General features: G+C 36.9%; 1 protein-coding gene across 2 annotated transcripts in view; it reads right to left on the bottom strand.

Annotated features, from left to right (window-relative positions):
* The window catches only part of SLC9A9 (solute carrier family 9 member A9), a 180,597-nt gene extending 177,672 nt beyond the window's left edge, over positions 1-2,925 (bottom strand). For both annotated transcript variants that reach the window (XM_008644138.2, XM_017726473.1), the window contains exon 1: positions 2,588-2,925. In XM_008644138.2, coding sequence (XP_008642360.1) covers positions 2,588-2,762 — 175 coding nt within the window. In that variant the 5' untranslated portion in view covers positions 2,763-2,925. The remainder of the gene's footprint in view (positions 1-2,587) is intronic.
* Between the last annotated feature and the right edge of the window lie 23,814 nt (positions 2,926-26,739).

The raw sequence follows: 26,739 nt of genomic DNA, 5'->3' as shown, positions 1-26,739 counted from the left end.
AAAAAAAAAAAAAAAAAAAAAAAAAAAAGCCAACTCACCCTTCCATTTGTTCTGTACTTTAAATAGAACTCTCTATCAGGCTGTGTTCAGTTTGTGGCTGTTCAGCACTTTGCAGTAACTGTAAAACTTCTTCCTGTTTTTGTCTTTCTGTGTTTGTTTTTTTTTGCCCTGGTGTTACTCACACTTTGCCTTCCTATCCTCTCCACTGCTACTCCCCTAAGGTCACAGTTGAGGAATATGGACCCACTTGTCATCCTGTGGGACACACTCTGCAAAAGGTGCCCATATTCTGTCACTTGAAGCCAAATTATCAGTTCATTGTATTGCTATCCACATATCTAATAAAGAGCTTAATGGGCTGGAGCAAAGCAAACTGTAGGATGGAGACCTCTTTTTGTACAGAAAATGTAGAAATCAGAATTGTTTGTTTGGATAGGGAAGGAAGGTAAAATTAAGTGAGGGTAGGACTTGTCTCACTGTCAGTGCTTGGTGCCATGAAGATTTTCTCCCAAAGTTGCTGCCTGTTGAGCTGGCACCTCTCTTATGACCTCTGAAATTTCACTTTCTTTTCAATATTGACATTCCACAATGTTAAAGAAAACTACACCCATATCCAAAAATTTGAAGGATAAGAAGGGCATCATTAGCTTTTTGGATTCTATAGATAAGCTTTTTTCTCTGTTCGAAGGTTACCATAAATAATGCAAGACTAAACAGATAGTTTATTTACAGTCATGAGGAATGTTTTAATAATTCAAAAGCCCTGTCCTGCTGGAGCACTAATCTCTTAACCAATCAAAAGAATATGAGCAGGTTATCCTCATGATGTGCAGAGTGTGTTCTGAGCAGGCAGCAAAACAGAATCAAATGGCAGATAAAAGCGAATTCCATACTTATTTGGTTTTGTTTTATTGTATTCTCCCATATTTTATTTCTGTTTTGACAGACTTTTGTCTAAATCTTCAGAAAAGGTCCTCAGCAGCACTTGGCAAACAGCACAATTAGTGAAAAGGAAGCTATTGCAGTAGAGGCACCCATGTATTTAGAAAAACAATTTACAAGTTGATCATAATATATTGCACAATGTCTCATGATTTTCCTTTTGAGAAATGTTAACAGAAATGCAACAAGCAAATGTGTTCTCAGTATTACATAACTTGCACCTCATAAAATTATTAAAAAACAATTCAGGTGATGTCTGACAGTGAAAACTGTTGCATTTAAGTATCATGTGATGTGTATCTCAGTCTCAACTGATTCAGTTGATGTGTTTTCCATGTGTAACAGATTTAAAGGTTAGAAAAAGGGTAGATTATTGAATAAATATTTTTTCAGAACTTTAAAATACAGGCAAGGCAGGCGAGAAGTAAGAGATCCTGCAGACCCAGGTGATAGGGGCTCAATGACTGGATTAATACAAGAGTTTCTTTTTTGCTTGCTTTCCTTTGAAGTTTCAAGTTTCTTGTGAAGACAATGAGCCAAGAAGAGGAATTAGCCTGTTCTTGAAATTTCATACAGTTAGTTTATAAAAAAAAATAGTTTGTAGGGGATACAAAGAAGACTGGTATCTGCTTCAGTCTTCTAGTGGAACAGAGATCACCTTACAATGCTTGACATAGAAAATGAAACTTTGACCTCAAAACGTAGGTGTCAGTTGCCTTTGCCATTGCAGGCTTGTAGATGAACCTCCATATGTAGTTGTTTGCATGTGGTGTGCCTTGATAAACAAATATTCTTCAGAATATGCAATCTTAACAAAATCAATTTTGGGTATTATGCTGCTAGAGGATGTCGTGTGCACAGAACATGTCAGAACAGGCTGGCACTCAGGTAATGACTGAGTTGCTGATTTCTGTCTTCCATTTTGATATTTTACCCTCCTGTATGTATTTTATGGCAGCAGAAATGGCAGTAGAGTCTCTCAGAGTGAAACAGCAGTAAGAGACTGACAAGAGAAATCATTACATGTGTAAGTGCGTACCATTAAGCTAGAGAGTGCTTAGGGGACAATGCGGAAAGTTACGCATGAAAGCAAAATGCAACCTGGCAAACCTTCAGAGAAGATTAGAACTAGACAGGCAAACTGAAGTTACCCTACAATGACAGCATTGAGAGCAAACTTGAGACGCATTCTTCAGTGTGTTTTTCAAAGGCACAGAGCAAAGCCAAAAGAAAGCTCTCAATATCATTTAAACTTTATTAGACAACAGGTCTGTATCTACTAGGCTCCTCAGACTAACAGGTTTGAATGTTAGAAAAACCCAAGCAAATGAAATAATCTCTGTCACTGAAAGGATTTCATTCTTTTGTAAACAGTAAACTCCCCAACTCTCTGCTGTCTGACCACAGAGGTGCAGAACATGCACGTCCTGAGGATAACCAGCTCATGACAGTTGCTCCCCCTTCAAGGCAGCCTCTAGCTACTTCAGGAGAGATGCTGTTACATCATTATTTTACCGTACGCTAATGGAGCTGTTGACATTTAATTCAGCACGTTTTCTGAGCTTTTTCAGCACTTGATCTCAAGTGCCTGATCATAAATATACAACTAGTCTGATGTTATGTTGGCACTTGAATTTATACTCACCATAAAGCATAGCTCCTCCAGTTTCATGCAGAAAGCGGAATCGATGGTTTTTAAACAACCAAATTGTTAGTATTGTAAGAATGAGTAGAAAGTTAAAGATTAGCAGCTCCACAGCTCCCTGATGATAAAAGTGATCTTCATCTTTCACTGATACATATTTCTTCAACTTCTCCATTTCATTCCCTTTATAGAAAGTATGTGAAAAATAAAAGAAGAAAAAAAATTCACAGGACGGAAAGTGTTGTCACCTTTGGTACAAAAAGTCCAGACACTACAGACATTCACAGCAAACACATCTGTTTCATTTGCAGCCTCATGGTAAAGTGCCCCAGCTCAGAATTCAGCTGGATTCTAGTTACAGCTTCCTGTTTCTCTCTTAAAGCTGCCCTGTCTCATTTTTATTGTTACGATTGTGTTGCTGGACTGCGCTTGCTCTGGCTGTGGAAGCACAAATTGCCTCCAAGGCTCAGACTCCCAGTTTCTGAAATTCTGTTTTAAAAATCAGTGTGTGTTCATAATGTTTTTTTCCTGTAATTTAACAGCACAATCTGAATCATAAAAGTCATATTTTGTCTTCACAGTTTAAGATGGAAAAAAATTATGTTAAAAAAATGGCATAGCAACCTTTACTACATTTTGGAAGTTTAAGAACCTTTCCTCTTTCCCACTTTCCCATATTTAAATGTAAACAACATAGAATAAAGGTGGTGCTTTACTATGGTGCAAAGACGGAAGAATAAAAAGAAATCAATGAATAAGGATTTCAAGACTTAGGCACTTGTATTGATCCTGCCAGAAGACTGATATCTGTAAAAGCAAGGGTCCAATTATCTAGAACTAGAAGTGCTTAACCCCCCCCCCAGTGAACTGAATAAAATGCAGTGGAATATACTTTTCATCATTTCTGCTGTTCACAGGTTTTTACTCAATTCCTTATTCAGTTAAGCCAGAAAAACAAATACTCTATGTAGAGCAAATACTCCTGCATGCTTTTCTGTCTGAGCTCAAGGCTGCAATGCACGTACATACAGAGAATTTCAAACAAACTTTAATCTTTATCAGAAAAAACAGCAATTCTGCTTCTCATTATAAAAAGATAATCTTCTCATTATTTGATGTTAAAATCCCATTTTTTTAAAAATACATTTTGGAGGAAACTAATCATTACAGAATCCATTCCAAGTCAGGTAAGTGTCAAAGGTGAATAACCCAGGAATACCCAGCTGTCTCAGTAATTCTGGGGCTGTAGCTCATGTTCCTGAGGAATGTTCCTGAGGACGTCCTGTTACTTCAATCAATCTACCATGTTTTAAAATATTTTTTTCTTGATAATCAATCAATTGCATCCTCTGTATAAGCTAATTTCATCCCTTTTACAGGTTTCTTCTTTTAACTTTCACATTGTAAGAAAATTATTTTCCTTCTAGTTCTTTTTAATTAATGCTTTTCTTTGCTTACCAGATTTTTTTTTCAACCTCTATAAGTGGTTTAACTTTGTTCTCTACACTGTTTCACTATTTTCTCTCCTTCGTGTTTCCCTCATTTTCTCTTTCTTTTTGTAGTTTTACCTGATAATTTGCCAACACCGTCAGGATTGTTTAAGTCAAAACTGTATTTCTGAACTAATTTTCAAAGGAGTCTCTGTGAGATGCAAAGTTGGCAGAAACCAGATGACACCTCCCAAATTAATGAACCATGTGACTCAATTTTAAGCGAGGGTAATGATGCTAACCTGTATTTCTTGAGAATTATTCAATGCCGTATTTAGAATTAAAAAATAATGTAAGGGAATTAGGTGTAGCAGTTTCATTATACAACTGATGCAACTGTTTAAAAAATGTTAGTCACATAGCCAAGGCTTATAACTTTCATAGAGAAAAAATAAAAATGAAGGCTTGATTTGGTTTTCATATTCACAATTTAGAAATGACAGTGACCTCAATTTTGTGAGTCTGATCATCCATCTCCAATGTAGAAGTATCAAAAGCAAGCAAAAAAATCAATTGAAAAGAATCACATTCAGTTTCTTTTTCAATAAAACCCAAAGATTTGTTTATTATGAGAGCCAGTTCTTTTCCACCCTGTCAAATAGGTAATTTGCGGGCACTTATAATGAAATCAATGGAGAAGAAGCACAAAACAGTGAAAAAAGGTAATTTAATCCTGATAATATCAGTGATTAGACTATTCACTTCAGATTTGGGAGCCAGGCTCATGTTTTTATTTGAATTTACCTGAACTCATATTTTTCACCAAACAACAAGGAATTCCTTAGTCTTACTGCTAGAGCAGGGTGGTTTGAAATATTTGAAACACGTAAGTGTTAATTTCCAAAGCTGTCTTTTCCCTTTTGCAAAATAGGGTTATGATTCTGCCCTATCTCAGAAGATGATCTGATACATGTTTGTGAAGCAATCACATGTGACAGCAATTTGCACCAGGCCAGAGCTTAAATGAAAACAGAGTTTCAGGTTTAGTATCAGGCTTGCAGGTGTTGGAGTTGGGGCTTAAATTCTGCCAAAGCTCCTTATATAATTTTGGGGAGGTCTGGTTCTATATAGCACTTGCCATGTTACAGGATTGGGGTTTCAGGTGTTGCTTTCCTCTCTGAGATGTAAGATAGTTTCAAACCAGCTTTCCAGACAGCCACTCATCATAGTTACAGCTTCTGAGGAATACAGAAATGATGTCTAAAAACTGTTGTTTTTCTTTGCCTTCTCAACCATTGTATTAATTATTACTATACACTATCTGAAATATGCAAAAGGTATGATGACTAAGGCAGGATAACTGTTGCAACATGTTTGTAAGTGAGAATTTTATACATGCATTGTTGGGGGAAATATACTGGAATTAAGTGGTGCAGGACCTTAAGAGTGCTTTTTGCTTTTAATAATCTGATGACGTTTGGCACCTATAGTCTACTCAGAGGGATGCCTCAAATGTTCAGGGTTGTACATGGAGAAGAGCTAATGGGAAACCTGTAAGTAATAGAAGAGCTGGTATGAACTGTTTCAATCCAGCTAATTTTGTTACACTTTGTGCTGATTGGTGGGGCACTATTATTGTTCTCTATATGCCATGTGATTTTATTCACAGAGCCAGATACCTCTTGAGCTAAATTAAGCCAAATCACCTCTCCAGTGCTTCTTTAGCAAATTTTTGCTATACACAGTTTTGTAAACAAGGATGAGTCTGAGTAGATGAGGAGCAGCTCTACTGAGAAAGTAGAGCTATCTATGAAAAATATACAGAAAAACAGTATGGCCTTGGCAAACCTTATCTGGGTTTGTAATAAGATCTGACTTGAAAAACTATTGGCAATGGGGCTACGTAATCAGATTTTTTTTGTGCTTAGGTCTTTCCACCATTTTCAGCAGTATTCAGATCCTTCAGTAATTTCCCTTCCTAAAAATAAATAACTTCTCTCCAGGTTTTGGCAGTTTTCCAGGTTAAATAGGAAAACCATTGCAACAGCTGCATCATATTTCCAATATTTATAACAGATGATAAATTAAGAATGAAGGGAATTTGATAAAATAGAAAGTTACATTTTGGATTTAAGAACAGGCAACCAGGTGAATGAAGAAAGTTTTCATGGGAAAGATATTTTGAATATTACCTAACAGGGCCAAGGACACAGACAAAACAAGTGAAAGTTTCTGTGGAAGAGAGTATGTTAAGTAATTCTCATAATACTGTGTTCTTACTACAAATATTATTTTCTTTATCTCCTCTGGCATGTAATTTTAATGAACAAGAGGTAGTAGTCTTACTTATTTTCTATGTTCACCTTATCAACTCTATGGGTTTCACAGAACAATAATCCTTTCCTCCCTTTGCTCGGCAGATGTAGAAGTCTGCTCTTATAGAAACTATCAAGATGGAACAGAAAGCAAGAGGAGTCTTGTAAATCAGTAGAGGGATTCTCACCTTGGAAGATGTAAAGTCAGAAAAGGAGCATAATGTAAAAATTGTAATTAATATAGTTAGTGGGAATTCCAAGCAAAGATACAATGCTTTAGCACCACTGGCAATCCTGCAAGCATAGGACAAGTACAGACAAGAGTAAAAGCAAACATTGAAAACAAGTGCATCTGTATGTGTTATTAAAAGACCAAGCAAAACCAACTCTGAAACTGAGAAATCAACCATATTGTGAGTACACAGATAACAAATGTTCTGTCACAGCTCGCTTGACTAAAATCCCCAGACAGACTGGAACAGGATTAGTGGGATCACAAGTGATTATCCTTCTCTAATCCATTCCAACCAAGAAGATCTCCCTTGCTAGCTCCTGTTCTCATACACAACTGCCCAGGAAATACTGTTGGCTAAGGCCACTTAAGGCCACTAAGCCCACAGTGGTGGGCTAAGTGTCATTTATAACTGCCAGGCCTCTGTGCATTTTAAAATCTCTTCTACTGCTTAGAAGAGTCTTCCTATGAAATCAGTTTATTTGTTGGTTGCTACTGATCTTGTTGTCTTTTTTTCTGAGGTCAGACTCTGGTTTTAGTATTGTTTATTTGATATTGCTCATATTCAATCTACAGGGGTCACAGAGCCTCTAGAGACAGAAATAAATCCACATAATTCTATGTATCTTTTATGTTACAGCTATTACACTTAGCTGAAAAGTAGCTTTAAAAATAATTTCTGCTTACTGGAATACAGCTTTCTATCCAGAAGGTGAAGTCTGTTTTGGTTTTTTTCCCTCCGTGGTTGAGAGCCTGTTTTACTGACTTATTGAAATACTGTACTAATTATGATGAATATACATTGAATTGAGTGGAACTGGACTTTTAATCTCCCAAGACTTGTGATACTTCTGCTTATATGTCACTGTCTCCAGGCATTGTATTAACACAGGAAAGTCTTTTCTCCCTTTTGAGCATGAATGAATTTCATGCACCCTGTGATGTAACAAGCAGATGTAATCATCTTGCTGGAATCTTCCTTTGGAGACCAAATTCAGTTTAGACAGAGTTGAAATGCTCATGTGTGCTTTTCTCACTGCGAAGACAGAAATGCCAGCATGCCTGAAGAAATGAAAGCTCTGAAAGGCAGAAAGCACTTTGGTTCTAAGAGTTGTTACAGGAGAGTTAATCTGTTCCAGTTTGGTTCTAAGAGTTGTTATAGGAGAGTTAAACTGCTCCAGTTTAGACAGTTTTAGCCAATAGGTTCAGAACTAAGATGAATTCCTACAAAAATTGTGGGAAACTGATATTACCTGTTCATGCAGTTTAAATTAATCCACACAATTGAATATCAGGAGGTATTTTCAAGTTTACTTCTGTGGGTTTAATGTTAATTTTCAGCTTGAACTGCTGCCCTGTGGTATTTTTCTTTTATATTTTAATAAACTGAAAAACAATCTAGATAATTTTAATCTTTACCATTTTAAGTTAAATTTTTCTAAGTTACAATTTCCTGGTGGTAGACTACTTTGGGGAACTGACTCATGTTCAGCTCTTAGAATCATGGACTTGTGCATATCCACTGGTTTAAGTTTAGTTTCCTATAAAAGCAGGCAATGCATCAGTCTCACAGACTATGCTGCAGGCTGGAAAGTGTGTACTAAAAACTGATGCAAAAAGGTCATTGAATTCCTTTGGCTTTTCCATGTCCTTGTCACTAGTTTCTCTGCCCCACTCAGCCTGGGTCTACACTTGCAGGAGCCACTTTTGCTGCCCTTTTCCTTATATCCTTACTGAGTTACAACCCTGTTTCTCTGTTTGATCAGAAAGTGTCTCTGTATTCCTCCTGTGTTACCTGTTTCTGCTTCCATTTCTCTGCCTTCTTTTCCCATTTGAGCTCAGCCAGGTGTTCTTTCTTCATCCACACCAACCTTCTGCCATGTTTGCTTGACTTTCTGCATGTCGGGAGTTCTTCATGGCTTGAAGTAGCCCTCATTGAGACCAATCTCTCCTGGGCTGTTAGTATTAATACCCCATGCTTCCATAGTGATGGTGATATCACATCACTGATTCAGTTGTGTTAGGTAAACATCAACTACAGAAATACAGCTGAATTCAGGATTTCCACACCACAGCAGCAAACATCCTGACTGTCATTGCCATTTAAGGCTTAAAAAAACCTCCCAAAAAACCATAAAACCCCCACCAAACTCCAAAAAAAAAAAAAAAAAAAAACCAACAAAAAAAACCTCCTGCCTAACCCACCCCTCTCTGCAAACAATAGAAAAAAGAACACAAAGTGTAATGAGAGGCATTTTCAGTCCACTGAGGAGCAAGGTATCCCAAAGCTCCTATTCTGTTCTGACTCATTACAACTATGTATATATAAAGAAACCTACAGTTTACCTTACTGTCAGAAAGAACATGAATACAGAGAGTGAGGTAGAGAAATGGAAAAAAAAAAAAAAAAAAAAAAAGAAAAAAATCAACACCATACCCCAAAAGCTGCGTGAAAAAGTATTTTGGTACAGTGCTTTTTGTTTTACTCAGTTTCATAGTTCATCAGTGTGTCATTTGGTGACTTCTGTTTCAGATACAACCCAGTACAATGTAATATAATTTGTAACAAAATGCTAGTAAGGAACGTGGGAACAAATACCTGATTTACCTGATTTAACTGCCTTGCATGACATGGCTACTCTTTTCAATGAGTCGAACCTGAAAGCACATCCCACTAGAGGGCTCTCATTACACATGAAATGGAAATCTGACTTTGGCACTCCTAGGTCTCAATTTTTCAGGTTAAACATAGGTTTTGGTTTATTTAGACAAAGCATTGTAGTGCCTCAGTGTACTGGATTGGATCCCATTTGGAATACATAATTACTTTTGTGACTTTATTTTCAGAGGAAGCATGCTGATCCAATGAATTATTTTTAGTTTGTGTACATGAACATTTTGGATAATTCCTAATTAAATAAAATATTGTACCCAAATTCTTATTTCCATTAGATCAGTAGGAATCAGCTAGTTTGAAGTTGTTATTTTATAGATTCTGCAATATCACTAAATTCTTTTTTGTAGGAACTTAATGTTTACATATGCCGGCCTTTCTTATATGCAGATAACCCTGCTATCTTCCTACCTCAGAGCCCAAAAGCATATTTTACAGAAATAGACCTATAATTAACAATGCTGTTTTCATCCCTATCAGTATCCAAACAGCAGCTGTTCCTTTTTTCATTTCAACACTGTTTAAAAACTTGTAAATAAGTAACATTAAGAACAGTTCATCATCATTTCTACATAATTGTACTGTGCTATCAGCAGCAGTGTTTCAAGAGAACAGATTGTGTTCTTCCATTTTGAAGAGAAACAGGGCTATGTTTGTAAAGGAATGTGGGCACAAGAAGGGCAGGCAGGTGCTTTTGAAAAACCTGGTGGACTGTAACTTCTGTTGCCGACAAAGTTTGGCCCTGCTTCTCTTTTGTAGTAACTAATTTTTCTTTAAGAGAATTATGTCCAAAACATAACTAATTTAGCTGTGGTAATATCTCTTTGGAGTGCCACGTTGCTTTCCTTACCCAAGGGAAAGCCCTCTCTTGTCTCCAGTTGAGCCCTTGGCCTGCGCTCTCTCTTCCTTTCCAGTTCACCCTATATGTTCAGGACAACTATTTCTCTTTACTCCGAGCCATGTTTTACCCTTACGTTGCTTTTGCTTCCAACCTCTTTATTCGCAAACCTCTTTTCTTCCAACTGACAGTTTTCAAATATTTTTCTCTTGTTCTCTGGAAAGTCTAGTTGCTATAGAGACACCTGATGACTACAGAGACAGTGACTACCTTTGTTAGAACCTCAGTTGCTATAGCAATGACTGTTGGCTGTGGGTTCAATGAAATCTGCTACATGGTTCATGCCCTTTTATACAGCAATATAACTTGTAAAAGCTTCTTTTAATTGTTATGCTCAGTAATGGGACTGTGAGCCAAATTCTGTTCTAATTGAAGTCAGTGGGAGTTTTGCCATTAACTTCAGTGAGACCACAGTTTGATCCTAAACTCCTCTGTCCATAAATAACAAAAGGAATCCACTTTCAGCACTGTGGCCAACAGAGTACGGCTTCATTTAGTCAGTAACCGCTGAACCTGGGAACAAAGCTTTGATGTCTGTGACTGTATTTCAGTAAAGTCTGACCTAAAAGATACTCTTTTCCTTTTGAATATTATAGAAATTCTGTGCTTAAATAGTCAATTCTCAGATCAAACATATCATAGTCTTTGTGGGGACCTATGTGTATTCTTTTAAATAGAGGAATTGTAAAACAAAAATGTAATCTTTAAAATACTTCGACCATTTGTTTTCCTTCCAGGAGAAATGTTTCCCTTTTGTTGCTTTGTGGAAATAGTGACAAGAAAGGTTTCAAGGAGGTATCACCACTTCACAGAAGAAGTATCCCTACTGAAAAGGTAGATATAATGTTGTTCTTCCAAAGGATGTTACTTCTTGGCAGTTTCCCTGGATTTTTTTTGATACTATGGGAATGACCTCTGAAGAATGTCTTAAAGTCAACTTTGTCTTTGAGCTATTTCTGTTCTATTTAAGGTATCCTGGAGATTCTTTCAAAGCCAGAGGAATCCAATTCAAGTAGAAGTTGAGGTTGAAAAGCACTGTATTTGATATGTCCGTCCACAAATGTTTGTTTTGTTAGGTTATACCCAAATTATCCCATATTATGACTGTTGTAGTCATTTGTGCCTTCATCTGACAGCCTTTTCAGGAACTCATTATTGTTTTCTTCTTTATCCACTGTTTCTGTGAAGTTATAGGGAAATTTGCTACGAGTTTGTGTCAGAACAGTTCTTCCCCTTGATCCCCTCTATAAGGGTTAAGTTAAAGGCAAGATTACAAAATGTCTAATTTTCAGCATGCCCAGAATAACAACTCTGACATGCCCACTTCAACAGCTGCTGCCAAACTAAAAACCAAAGAAGTGCTCTTACAGACTTCTACCATGCATATTTTGTATGAAAATCTGCTCATTTTAAGCAGTCATGACTAGATGAAAGAAACGTACCCGAAATAACTGCCATTGATCTCTTTGGAAAGAGCTGGCCAGAATGAACAGAGTAGAGTTTTTCATTTGCTAAGGGAAAAGTAAGGAATGGAGAAACATTGCCATTACCACTGAAAAACTCAAGTGACACCTGGTGTCAGCACATATTGTGTATACAGTTCTACAAGAGTCACTCCCCAGGTACTGTCAGATACACACAGAGCATCAAGACTCTGTGTGTACTCAGATGCTTTTGGTGTGCTCACTGCTCTGTAGCATTTTTTGTACCCAGACCAAGAACCAGAAGGAATCCAGACTCACTTATCTCTCCTTTCCCTTCATATAATTTCTTTAAAACTTGACATTTCTTCTTGCTGTAGCAAACATTTTTATTTCTCTTTCTTCTGCTCTCCAAAGATAAGCTGTGGAAGACTCCTAAGATGAATAAAGAAAAAAATCCTTTCTAATGAATTCTGCTCTCCTCTGGTGATCAGTCTCATCTGCTTATCGAAGTCCATTTAGGCATTTCTTTGTTTTGACACGAGCCTGTTGGCCAAAGTGGTTGTTCTTACTGTTTATGAATGCCAGGCTTTCTGTGAGGAGAGGCTCATGAAGTGTCAACAATGGTCAATTGTGAACGCTCTGCAATTATCTTTTTGAATTTCTGATTAATTTAGCACCAAAAAATCAGAATGAAAGAATAATTCAGATTTTCAGGGACTTCAGGGGTCATCTGGTCCAAAGTCTGAACCAGCTTAGGTCAGGCTCCAAGATGCTCAGTGTCTCGCTGCGGTTTTTTTTTGTTTGTTTTGCTTTCCTGGGTATTTGACTTGCAGGTGTAAGAGAGAGGAAACAAAAAAGTATTGCATTCAGTAACATCAGCGTTTTGAGTTATATACACAAAAAACATTTATAGTGTAGAGATGAAATTCAAAAGGCATATATAAACTTCATCGTACTCAAAGCATCTTATGGTGACTCCTGCATTTTCATTCCTCTGTCACTTTGGACATGGAATAACATTAAAACTGTTGCTTTTCTTGCTTAAGTTAGGCTTTACATGAACATCTTTCACCAGTCTGTTATGGAAGACACAGAACACTGAAATACTAAAAATTCTTGGGGACCATTAATTTTGGCAAGATTTTCTGCCTTGCAAGAAAAAGCTTTATGAATTGTGTTCTGTGTAATCTATTACTGAGCCTTGTGAGGAATTTTGTCCTGTCTTCTAACATGCATACACAATGTATTTTGGATTATTCACATAGTCTGCTTGGATGTCTAGTGAATTCTTGTATGATTTATAGACAAACCACGTTCTGGTATTTGAAAGAGAGAGATAATTTTCCTATCCTCCTAGTAAAAGTACATTATCTAACATGAGCAACAAATAAACTCAAGGCTGTGTTTGCTGCTATCAGAAGGCAAACAGATGCTAATTCCCTGTTTGAGGCTGTTCTTTCCATCCACAACCCACGTTAAAACTTGCAGCAGTTCTCTGGCCCTGTCAGGGAGAGGAACTGCAGGGGCTCACCATCCCAGGGTACTGAAGGCTTGGAACAAAGCTAGATTTGTGTGTCTTCAAATCACACCTGTTTTCTGACAAGTGCTCTCTAATAAATGCTCCACTGATTAAACAGTGCACTCCCAGGACACTGAGACTGCTGTGGGTGTTCATGTCTCTCACAGGTTAGACACTGTTTAGGAAGAAACAGTATATCTGCCCAACATCCTTACAGGTATGAGAAAACAATTTTAGGATAAATCAGCTAAGTATCCCAAATAGAAGGTGGTAGGAGGTTATTCAAGTTGAGCCAGCACTTGTGGCATCCCTGCTTTGTTCTCAGATTTGCTGTTTACAGTGTTCTTTATCCACCTTGTCCTTTCTCTTGCCAGTCTTCTGCCTTCATTGCAGGTCAGAAGAAACAGTTGCTCCTTATAAAGCAGCTCTAGCAAGAAAAAAAGGAGAAAGGGTGCTGGACTTAGCTTTACATACTGTTGCTGCTTGATATGGCTTCTCTGGAGCACAGCCTGAACTCTTCCACGAAAGTTCTCTCCACCATTTCTGACAGTCTAAGCCGGGCAACACTCTACCTGCTGAGCACAGCCCTGCAGGTGTGCAGAAGACTGCAGGGTAGGGCCTCACGTACCAGAAACAAGATTCTCTAAAATGGGAAGACCCATATGGGATCTAATAATCCCATAAATAAGGGATTATTAGATCAATGTCTCACAGCAGTTGTTTTAAAATTTGTTTTGTTAGCAGCAAACCCCAGAACTTCTGTGCATCCACCATACTCTGTCACTTCAAAGAGCAACCAACTCAACTGGTCTTGGAAAATAGGAAAATTGGAACTTACAGACCAGCTGCCTTTTACTAGATGTGAAGGCAGAACAGTCAGAAAGATTGAGCTTGTTGTTGTTGCTTAGATCTTCTTTCCACCTTCTAAATGTATAGAGAAATAGTCTTTGAATGTAGTTCTTCATATATTTCACAATATTCTTCATGAAAAAAATCCCCAGGGCACTTTTGGGGTGTTAAATGGGATCTATTACATCATAAAACATGTTTGCCACATTCTTGTGCCAGCTTAAAGGTTCTCTTTGTGACTCTGGAAGACTCTGCCAGCAAAACACAGGCTATTAGGTCTATCTGTTCTCTGGTTTTGAATATGGCCTTTTGTTGAAAGATACATTTCAACATGGGTGAGCAAATGGTCACTTACTGCCTCTGAAAGAAAGCAATTCCTTGAGTTCCATTTGCATCTTGCATACTGATTTAATTTTAGTGGTTTTAAAAGAAGTAAAACTGCAAATACCATTATCTGACTTTGGGAGTTGTTCCTCTATCAGAATTATGAGTTTAAAAATATAATACTACTTATAAAAACATTTGGAATGTGTATATCATAATGTTTTATGACAATAGGTATTTTTCATGTCTTAAAAGAGTAGAATAAAACAGTATGTTGATATTCTGATAATACAATGGGTTGCATTTTCTCAATGAAAATTCAGATTTCAAAACCTCCACTTGAATCCCCCATAGAAAACAATTCCATGGAACTTAATAATTCACATCTCACATAAGATCTAGACTTTTTAGGAAAAAAAGTTAGCAAAAATGTTTTAATATATTATTTAAAGTTACTAAAACTTCATTCAGCATATCCCCAAAATGAAATGTGATGTGCATGCTGAGACATACCTCTTACTATATTGCTTTTTTTAAAAGAAAATGTATCATGTCACTTTTCATGTTTTTCATCAATATTTCAACAGATAGACAGCATTTTAAAAGGTAGGTTAAGATGTGATTTTAAACTGAATTGTTGTCATGGTAGACAAATAGAGGAATATTTGGATACTGAATGGGAATTGGAAAATTTATATGTCCTTCCTCAATGTTTTTAGAATATATATTAAAATTTTAATTTTGTAAAGGAAAATAGTACAATTCTTGATATTGCAAGAGCTCCCCCCAAGACAATCCTCAAATGTATCACTCATTTGCAGTGGATGGGAAGAGACCATAAGAATAGCTAGCCAGCTAAACAATGTATTTTAAACCGAACTTTTGCTCAGGAATTAAATCTAGACTTAGTTTTATTTGCCATCTGCTTGGCCATAAATTATTGCTGTTTTCAGCTTGGCTTTTTCTTTCTGTGCAATCTAAATATAAAGCAGACACATTTGTTTTGCAGTTCATAAAGGTGATATTGCCATGAAAACAAACCATCACTACTTGTTACTTGTATTATGTTATTCTACCTGAATTCATTATAAAAGTAAATCCCACTTGATATTTTTACATATGAATTTAGCCATTTTAGGCTGCCTTTTTTTTTTAAATGCCACCTAACACGGTTAAATAGAGTATGTGCTTTGTCCTAAGGAAGCAGTAAAATTAAATAGTCCAAACATCTTCCTGTAAGTGAGATAACATTTTCAAAAGTACTGTAAATTATGGATTTTGTTTCCAGCATTCATCTGTAAGCAAAAGTTGCTTTCTGAGCTTATGTTGCAAGGCAAACAGGAGTCAATACGTGTGACTTAATGGGGAAAAAGATATTTATTTCGTAAATAATAGGAAAAATTTGGGGCTTTATAAATAGGATTTTTTCCTCCTAGTCCTTTTCACAAGATATGATATTCTTAAAAAATCCCAACCAAACAAAAAGCAACAACAAAAACCAGTCAGTGATTAAGAAACCTTGAAGGAAAATGTAAAAGGACTTCTGGAATTAAACTACTCTTCACAACAAATCACCACATATTTTTCCATCTTGCTCTTCTTGAGACATTGGACAACAGTTACAGCTCAGGGTAGTACATCCACAAAGAAAGAGGGAATCGGCCCCATCTCTCTTTCATGAAGAAGCAGAAACCATTTCCTATGGGACAGTCACATTGTCTTGTCAGAAAACTCATACAGGAAGGACAGGCAAATTCAGCTAATATGTAAAATCAAGGAAACCCACTGAGCCCTCAATACCAAGACTAGCGTCAAGATGGAATTGGAAGCAGGAAGAATCACTCAAAAATATGAATCCTGTAAACCAAGAGAAAAACTGTCCCAAAAGCACAGAGGCGTTAGGAAGCCACTTCTCAATAACTGAGTGGTTTTGTTTTTTCTTTGAACCCAGCATGACTATTTTGGGGGCTATGGCACTTCTTTTTCAGAAATTGATCTTTTTGGCAGGACAAACTCAGAGTGAAAGTTGCTAATAATAAATGCTAATGATGTCAACTTCTAAAGTCCAGAACGAGAGAGATGAGACATCTGAATTCCTTGCCTGACTTTGCCACATACTTTCCATAAGGTAGTTATCATATATGTCTCGTTGTGAGATATAATTTAGTTCTGTTTACAAATGATTTTGGGATTCCTGAGTAGTTACAGTACAAGTGTTCAGAAGTGTAAGTGAAGAATTGCCAAGTAATTCAACATTTGTCTAAAGTAACACATCCTGCTATGGAGGGGGCTTAATATTTTGATGTCACCATGCCCAACCCTTTACTTGGATATGCTATTCAAGAAATGCTGCCAATAGTTATACAGAAGACTTTCCTTCCAACTGCCCTCTGCTTTAGTCCCATTTACAGTAATCTAAGGTGTCTTTGTTCTCTAAGCACTTAACTATGGAGTGTAACTCAGAAGCCTCCATTTTTACGTTACTTCCACAGTGTACAGAGGTCTCCACGGGAGAACTGCATTTCTAAAACTGCAGAATCACAGAAAGCTGGAACCTTGCCTGTAGGAGTACAAAATTATGGTTGTCAAATGTGAGCATATACAATTTCTTTGTGTACCTCTAAGTGTGAGATGTATATTAACTCCAGTGAACAATATTGTATCATAATAGGGTTGAAGGAGAGCCTTCTGTTCACTTGAATACTGAATAATGTACTGAAGAAGATGAAATAAACACCAGTCAGTACCATACATAAATAAGTGTGGGGAAAAACTAGGATGGAATCTTTGTATTAAAAGGTATTTTTCAGAATAGCAGACCTGGATGTTTAGCATGTCTTAATACATGATGCTTTTACTATAAACTCTGCAGTCCTTTTTTCCTTGTAGCATTAATGTCAAGGAAGCAAGATTTTCATCTGCAACAGCAGCATTTAGACAGATACTTTAAAAATTTCATTGAAAGAAAAGAAGCTGTTGCAGTGAGTTGGTTTTCTATCCTGTCCCTGCTGGAGACACAAGGTTGGATTCTGAGTTGAGTCACAAATGAAAGAGTAATTTTATTCCAGTCACCATCTGTGCAGCATCCCAGCACTACCACACATTCGAGCATCATTCCGAATGCTCTGAAATCAAAGTTACAAGGACACGCATCCTTCCCTCAGTAGTGAGAGGTACTGACAGTGCTGCTTGGGAACACTTAAGCAGCAGCTGCATGATGGTTTATTCTGTCACTGCTTCACTTCTTAAAAGCAGATCCTCATCTCTCTTGTATCTGAGGAAAACAAGATCACAATTTGGCACCATAACAGTGAAATAACTTATCTGCTGCTTAATGCATGATTCCATTAAGCACCAATATACCAACCAGTCCCAGATACAATCCCCTACTTTTTGTTTTAATCCTCCTGCACTTTCAAATATACTTCCAATGTTGGAGATTTTTTTTCTGCATGGAAATATAATTACATCTTTAAGTTAGGGCCATGAAACATTTGCATCTGGCATGAGTGACTTCGATACCTACAGATAAACTGCATTAAGCTGACTTTGCTGCTGAAAACTGACAGGGCTTACAATTATGCTGTCACTGGATCTGCAGAAGCAGAGCAGGGAAGCAGCATTTGTGAGGCTGCTCTGTGCCAGATGGCACACCATGGCAGAAAAATCTATTTGAGCCCTTGTGTTCTTCCATTATAACCAGCAGATTGTCAGCTGGAGTAAAGTATAGAAAGTGTGTAATTTAACTGACCTTGTATTTATAGGAATTTTCAGAATCAGAGGATGAAACTATTGATGTTTTTCCTTGGTGAGGCCATTTTCTTTTTTCTTCTCTCCCTCATAGGAGATGTATCAGTGGTTGATAAGGACTGCTGCAAAACTAGCTCTGAAATGTGAATGATTTGTGAACTTGAAAGGCATGCCATTTTAATAAAATTGCACAATATAATACTGCTGCTCAATCCTATGACCTCAGATCACTAAAACTAAGTTTCTTTGGACTGCAAATTACAAAGTACAGCTCTATTTGTTTTCATAAGTGCATGCTAGAAATTATGTATTTTCAGATTGTGATTTTTAAGTCAAACTTCAGACACAAAGGCTGCTTTGTAATTCATCTGCAGACTTCCCTGGATAAACCACTTTGGTCTGAAGACCCAAAGCACCTTGTGATGTAACACAGAGCAGCCAGTAAGTACCAGTCTTTGAGCTGAATTTGCTGTAGTTGTGTGGACATAACCAATTTCAGGAAAGTCTGAGGCATGAGTAACCATGATCTCTTTATTCTAGTCATCCTTATTACGAGGTCTGCAAACATGTAGGCCTTGTTACTCTGTCCATCTGCAAAGCTGGGTAAGCACTGTATGTTTTTCCATATGTGAAACTGTTGGCTGAAGCAAAAACTATCTAGAACTGGCTTTTAAGTTACGCCAACTTGACAGCAATTTGTTATTTATTTCTCAGAAAAGCCTCAGTAGAGTGTTAAGCAGATGACTGTATATATCAAACACATTTTTCTCCTTCCAGTATATCTACTATTGTAACATATAAAGTTGGGTTGCATTTTCATGAGCTTCATAGTTTCCTAGAGCAGAAAGGACACTAAATCATACAGTTAGGTGTCTTACATACTACATGCAGTTAAGACAGTTACCCCTTAATTAAGCTAAATTCATTGCTTAACTGACCAACAGTTTATTCTGCAAGGGTGAATTGGAAAGATCACAGAATCACAGATTAATTTAGAATGCAAAGAAAGTCAGAAGGTCATGTAGTCCATTTCCCTCATGAATGTATGCCCAGTGTGGGTTGCTTTCAGCTGATTCCATGAGACCCCAACCCTTCTAGGCTTGTTATCTACTTGTTATGAGGCCTTGGGAGAGCAGTGGAATGGCTCTGTGGGGTTTTACAGATAGATGGGAATGAACTGCCTCCGTGGTGAGAGCTGGTGTCAGATGCAGCAGGTGCTGACTGACACAGTGGATTCCACCTCTCAGTAAATTTTTTTTTTCCAAACTTGTAAACCAGCCTGCAACTTTGAAAGAGAATTCTACTTCCAAAACACTTTGGTTGTTTTATTGAATCCTTAAGAATCCTCAGTGGTTGCTTGACTAAGAAGAAGGAAAAATCTGCCTGCATAAGCCAAAGCAAAATTGTTCTAGAGAATTATTTCCTTGCTGGAGATAAGTTTCTCTTTTATTAGACAAACACTTTGGAAAGAATTTTTCCTAGATTAAACTAATCCATCTCATGGGACAATGTGGAACTTTTCAGAGCCCCTATATAGTAATAGTGCTGATTTGGAACTAATAACATTTTTAACAGTTAAGAAAAAAAAATACATTCTTTTTTGAATGGTACTTTTTGGGAAGAGGTGGGCTAATTTCTTATGTGGTCAGGCCTTTCTTTGAAAGCATGGGCCTTACAATTTTTTAAAATTTGTGTATCCTGGTGTGGTTCATTATTCTCTAGGTTGTGTCTCTATGTGCTCTCTTTCGTATAAGAGTAACAAAACTAGTTTGGTTTTATCCACTATTGTAAGATGTAAAAGCCTCATTTCATCTTTTGTGGATTTTTTCCATTCCATAGAAATCAAAGCTTTATCCAACACTTAGCATTAAAGCAGAAATACCTCAATTCCCTTTAGTAGTGCTGTTTTCAGTGACTCAGCCTTCCAGGTCTTTTAAAAAAACCCTCTACCATTTGTTGCTTTAACACATACTTCCTTCTTGCTTATTAGATATAGTTTAAAGTGAGTGGTTCATTTATCATTGACACTTGAACCTGTAAGGAATTAGGACTGGTGCCTCCAGAACACTGCAGCAGTGCTGACAGCTGAGTCGTCTGTGACTTCAGTTATGAGCTAGGCAGGAGACAACAACTTGGGAAGAATCCTCACAGGGAAAAAAAGTAGCCTTAGCTAAGGAGAGGCATGTCTGCTATTAGTGGATCTTGGTAACACTTCCAGCGTTTAATCTTTTACTTTGGAAATCTGATCTTGACTGCAACATGTTGTAATTAGAAGCTAATTTCTGATCTTCCCTTGCTAAGCAAATAATCTAAAAATGGTGCAGTCCCTTGACTATAATTATTTACAATAGTTTGCAGTGTTTTCAGAAGCTCTACTTAAAGATGCAGTCATATTGGCAGCCCTGTGCTAAGGCTTGAGCTAATCTACCAATTTCTACCTGTGTTCTATCTTTTCTACATCAAATCTTAATTTTTAAATGTAATTATTGCCATGTAGTATGTTCTGGTTTCATTCTTTGTATTTAACCCACCTTAAAAAACTTAACTCCTAGTATCATAGTTTAAAATTTAATTTTATATTTCTCATTACCATTATTCTCATTAGCTGTCATAAATGGTTCTAGCACATACTTTGTACCACAGTAAAATTTATTTAATTTCTCTTTTACTTTAGGTAATTATTTATCTGCTAGGTGAAGCTTTACGATTGTTTGGCAAGTATACCATATTCAAAGATTCAATTTTCTTAAAGATTTCTATATTGGGTTTATGTGGCAAGGTTTTGCTTGAGGGGCGTGGTGTGTGTGTGCTGCAGGGGTGGTATGAACGTACCTTAAGTGATAGTCATAAAGGAATAGAAAAAACCTCAGCTGTTAAAAAAGTAGCATCCTTTGTGGCAGCTATTTCTAAGTCAAGTCCCGCATTTCATTACTGTGGTAAGTACTTTCAGTTGCCAACTGTTCCTTTGTTTCTTCTAGTATGACTTAATTTTAATGAGCTCAGTGATTCCACATTATGTTCCCTACTCTTGGAAGTTATCAAAATGCAGTTAAGAGAACTTCTACATCCTTTAGAAGATTCATCCCAGCAGCAGCAAACTTTCAATTAGGTTTTAAAAAATGTATCAATAAATGGACATGAAAGCAAGTGTTTAAGCTCTTCAGTTTACACTGAAGTTGAAGCATTTGAAGATGCAATATTTTATAAACAGAATAATAATGGACCTACTGTCAAACAGTTGATCTGCCAACAATGTTCAAATATTTGCATTTGTTTCATGTGTGAAAACCAAATATAGTCAAACTAAATATCTTATAGTTGTTTTATACGTTGAAAGGTGATGCTGTTTGCAGGGTACAGACACTTAGGGACAAGCCTACTGAGCCAAAGCAAATATCCATGTAGACCAGTAGCCTGTCATTAAGTGTATCCAGAAAATGGATGTCTAGGAAGCAGCACGAATAGGGTGTACATATAATGTTGCCTAATATTTCTGCAGACTTTTTGCACGTGAGCAATCCTTTCAGCTCAGGGACTTCCAAAGTCAGTTTCCATGTACTTGGTTAGCCCCAATGTGCTTCTCTTTTGTGAACTGTCCATTCTTCCTGAGAACCAACAGAAGCTCTGGGCATCTGCAATGCCCTTTGGCCTGGAGTTCCACAGCTCTGTTACACATTGCAGCACTCATTGCTCTGAAACAGGATCCTACAAGCTTAACTTGGGGGGCCAGGGTTAATTGGTTCTTGTAGTTCTGGTGATAGAGAAGCTGAAGAACTTGTGAGACATATCCACCCATTCCATCACACTCACCATCTTGTACTTTATCATATCCTTCCATGATATCTTTCTCTCAAACCAACAGTCCTAGTTTACTTCATGGCTCCTAGTGAGGAAGTTGTATTTTTGGTCAACTTTCAGCTCTTCTCTGAATCTTTTCCAGTCCTAGTTTATGGTTTGTTTTTTTTAACAGGACCAGCACAACAAACTGTAAGTTTGGATTTTAATTCTTTCAACTCTTTTCTATGCCACGTAATATTCTACAAGTAATACTAGAGATTTCAATCTGACTTGTAATCTCTCTGTGTTATATTTTCCTCATCTTTAAGGAAGGGATAACATAAAATACTTCTCTGACTAGATTTTTAAAAAGATGAATATGATTATTTTACTCTGGCACAAGGAACACACTTCATATTTCCTCTGCCCACTGGACCAAACGACACACTGTTTAGGAAGTGTCTCAACGGCACAGCAGAATGGCATAGCTTAGACCTAAAGACATATCTGAAATGTTAAACAGAATACAGCACAGAGCTGGAGGACAACTGACTGGATTTTAGTTCTTAGAGTATGGGACATTAAAAAATGGAACAGAATCCCCAGTTATAGATGCCTCCCAGAAAGGCTGGCAAGTGACAAAAACTTCATAACTATTGACTGTAATTGCTATAACAATTAATAAGTATGAATAACAAAGGCATTTTCTGAAACTGAATTACTGGAAAATCTTCTCATGTTTTGAATTTGACAGAACAGTATGGAAGAGTAACCTCTCATGGCACAAAATCATGTTAAAGCTAAGGTTTTTGCTAGTTTTCAACAACTCTAAGACTGAAACAAAAAACCAAATAAACCTAACTCACAGATTGGTTGCATTTGACATCAGATGTGTAGTTTTTGAAATGCTGATGTATTTTTTTCCGGCTACACATGTTAAAATTGAATGAAGAGGCATTGTCAGCTTTAATGTATATATGCAACAGCAATGAAGAGCAAGCAGCTGCTGTTGTGGATCCCAGTTACCATGGCAATGCATTCCCATAGACATCTTCAAATTCATTTATAATAAGAGTGCCTTTAGTAAACAAGAATGCAAAGTTGCTGATAGCATTCATGTGGTTTCCTGTATTATGGATTTTAGATGTTTACAATAAGATAACTTCATTAACAGATGGACAGTCCCCACTGAAGGAACATGATGAAGTAAATTATATTTTGAATCAGTTACTTCAGACACAGGACAACTCGTTAGAAGTCCAAGCCAATGTCCAAACAATGATAAATTAAATTTCTTGCAGTCTTACTAGGTTCATTCTTACAGAAAATAAGACAAAAAGAAGAATAAATTTCACAAGCCCACAACTTCCATGCCATGAAAATTCTGATTAGTATAATATAAACCAGTCTGATCATTGAGTGGTATAGAGAAAGAAAGAAATAATCCAACCTAAACCCTCCCAGCAGACAAACCTGAAAGTCCATGTTAAGCAATGATACTTCTAAGTAAACAGATGTCAGATACTATATAATGCATGTAGAGCTAATTAAAGAAAAAAAAAAGAGTTACACAAAGAAGCACCAAAATTCTGCACTGGAAGCAAAAATATTATGTGTTTATGGTAAAACTATTGTGTAAAGTTCAAAGATGAAAACAAATAATTTCATTGAGAATCTCAAAATTTCCATCAGAAACAAAATAAGTAGACTTTACACAAGACATAAGCACTGTCACCCTGTTCGTACACAAATATAAAAAACATACAGCACAAAATCAGGATGAAAATAGATGTTCACTTTAAAGGACAAAGACCATCCTTAATCTATACTTGAAGATGTGAGGAAAGAGAAAGGAGAACCTGAAAATACTTTTGCAGCTTTTGATATTCAGTTTCAGTGCAATAACCAGGCAATGTCCGATTCATGATGATAAAGCATATTTGCAAGGATGTTGATTCAGCAAAATAATCTGTAATGTTGTTCAGCTGCTCAGAGGCTGTAATAGGCAGCAATTAAAAGGAATAAGAAATTGAGGAAAAATGCCAGATTACTAAAGGCAAAAATTCTACAGAGCCAGTATTTCTGTGCTACATTGCACCAAATACAGTATGTTATGGGCATAAAATTCAACACAATTAAAAATGTTATGATTATTTATGAAAATTGTCATCTTGTTGCTTTTTCTCATTTTTGCTCGCACTGTAAGCAAGAATTAGTATTGTACATAGATAATTAAAACTACAATTTACTGCAATTTTTTATTGGTTAAAGAAGGACACTCCCTTCCACTAGTAAGATGAACAGACTAACCTAACCCACCTTTTAGGTGTTATTTTTTCAGAAGCACAATACTCATTTCATTTTGTTATGAGTAAGTGATACAACATAACAAAACAGATTTTCAATCTGCAGAAGGTAGAGCACAGAACAGAAATGGTGCTACACATCCTCAGACAACTGCAAACAGTGTCCTTCCCTCTAAGATGAGCGTGATGGATGTTTGGTTGGATAGATCCTTTACACAGTCCAGCCATATACCCAGATTCCTTCAGATATGTTCTACTTTCTGCTCAAGAATCAAATCTGAAAGATGTTTGTCCCAACCTGTGGCTATCCCCCAAACATAAAAAGGTAAAATATTCAGAAATCTCAGGCATGCCCACAGCAGCCCTTGCTGGGACACGGGCATCTGAACTATGGGTATGCAGTCAGCCTGATGGATGTGAACATAAATATGTAAACTCTGGGTTATACAGGTGCAGAACTTAGAATTGTTTTTCCCAGCACATCTTTCAGTGCTGCCTGGTTAAAGTGACGAAGATCCCTATTTTGAAAGCAGCAGGGTGATTTGGTGATTGAGTGTGGGAATGAGTGTCTAGACAATTAAGAAAAAAAAGATACTCTAAACAGTTTTGCAGTATCTGCAAGGATTTTGAGATAACTGCCATTTTGAACAGCTGCTTACTCTTTAGTTTGAAACAAGAGCTCAGAGTGACGTGCCCTAGTAAGGGAGAGTCTGTTGTCAGACCTTTCACTAGAGCTGCTGGATTCTCTTTTCATTCTAAACTGTTTAAATTCTGGGTGGTTGTTTGCTTTCTCATTATGGAGGCCTGGATCTATTCAAGTTTTCTTTCAAATCAATATACCAGATAATTTAACGTTGTGTAAGACATCTCTGCAGCTGAAGAGTCTGTGATCACCATGAGGCCTCTTGATGTCTCTGAAAACAGTGGGAATATATTCTGTCCACTTGTATAAAAGGTCTGTGCTTAACTCCAATACACCATTGTTATGGGAGATGTAAAAAATCCCCGGACGGAGGCAGCAATGATAGGTAATTGTTGGAATGGCACTTCATACCACAGAGCAAACTGAGACCCTGTTGCTGCGCTATGGCCCAGCCCTTTGTGAGAACCTGCTAAACATCAGAGAACTGCACTGGCACTCCACTGATGGCCTGTGTTTGCATCCCAGCCACTGCAACCTTTGATGAATTACACTGTCATATATAATGAAGTCTTCACAGGAAAACTACTGTAGTTGTTTTTGAAGGTTAGTCAGAAGGTGGCAATTCTAAAAAGATGGGAAATGCATGCATTATAATGCATTATCTAGTTTATTTTGCATTCCCCTGCACTTTGATCATCCACAAATCAGACTTTCTAAAAGCTACAAGATACATCTGTCATTCTTTCAGAATTAACCATTTTTTACTCAGTTGGTCCCCCTCCTTTGCTTTTTCTTTCCAACTCTGCCTCAACCTTTTTTTCCCCACATTTTAGTCATCCAAATGGTTGCATTTTCCCTTCAGTCTCTTTTTTCTCTTTACCCAAAATTCATAAATCTGTGAAACCAAGTTAAAGACGTATAAAAAGGCAGCCTCCACCTTCCTTTATCCCTCACAAACAACCCCCAGAGTCTCCAGTGAATGCCAGTGAAACCAGAAATAGCTACAGAACGAGTTTTCTGATCTGTTTAAAAACAGATTTATTTGTTTATGAATTTGCGATATCAAATGCTTTAAGAACGCTACATTGCTGTTGAAAGAGCATAATAAATGATTTAAATGATTCTTTGTACTTTAAAATGTTTTCATCTAGTAAAGATTAAAATATTCTGTTCATGTTCAGAAGGATCAAGCTGTTTCCCTAAAAAGGAGCAAATGAGAAAACTTGAGAAATAAGCAATGCAGAAAATAAACATTAATTCAGTATATTTGTTTATATTTGGATTTGTTAGTGATTTAATGACTTTAGGACTAGATATTGTTAGATAAAAAAAACCACTACCACCATGTAAAGACCAAACACGTTTAGCTAGTGAGTTTGGCGTTTACGTGCAGGAAAAAAAAAATCAGTTCATCTTTCAGGATCAATTACGATTATATGAAATACAGCCTCAAGCAGTGCATCCCCTATTGAAGACTTGAGTTAAGGGAGATGATATATATTTGTTTATGTATATACTTATTTTGTAATAAACCCACTAGTTTGTAGACCAGAATTTGCTGCTATCAGCAGCATTTAACAAGGCATGTTGAATCAGATATAGACAGTGACAAAATCTCAGTATGATAAATACTTTAGACATAAAAATGTCAAAACGCAATACATAGGGATATCAGTACATGCTAATATAAAAAGACAAATGTGTGTCCAATATTCTAGATACTAAGCACTTAGATGTTAGTATAACGCTTATGGAATAACTGGAAATTATGCCGTCTGCTACACTTCTCTCCCAATGATATTCCTACTACACTTTTGGAACTGAACAGGTAATAAAGTGAGGTACTTCTCACAATATGAAAGTTGTCTTTAACTGGTGAGGGCACAGTGTCAAACGAGATCAAGACTTTCACCCTTTTTCTTAATCTCTGTTATCTGTTGTTAGTTTTATAGAATGGTTCTGAGCCTGAGGCACTGCCGGGGACACCACTCACAGGGACGCTGTGGAGGCA

The sequence above is a fragment of the Corvus brachyrhynchos genome, unplaced genomic scaffold (assembly GCF_000691975.1).
Source record: "Corvus brachyrhynchos isolate BGI_N302 unplaced genomic scaffold, ASM69197v1 scaffold221, whole genome shotgun sequence".
NCBI classification, from domain to species: Eukaryota; Metazoa; Chordata; class Aves; order Passeriformes; family Corvidae; genus Corvus; species Corvus brachyrhynchos.
Note: the sequence above shows the minus strand (reverse complement) of the source record. Positions and strands in the feature narration are given on the sequence as shown.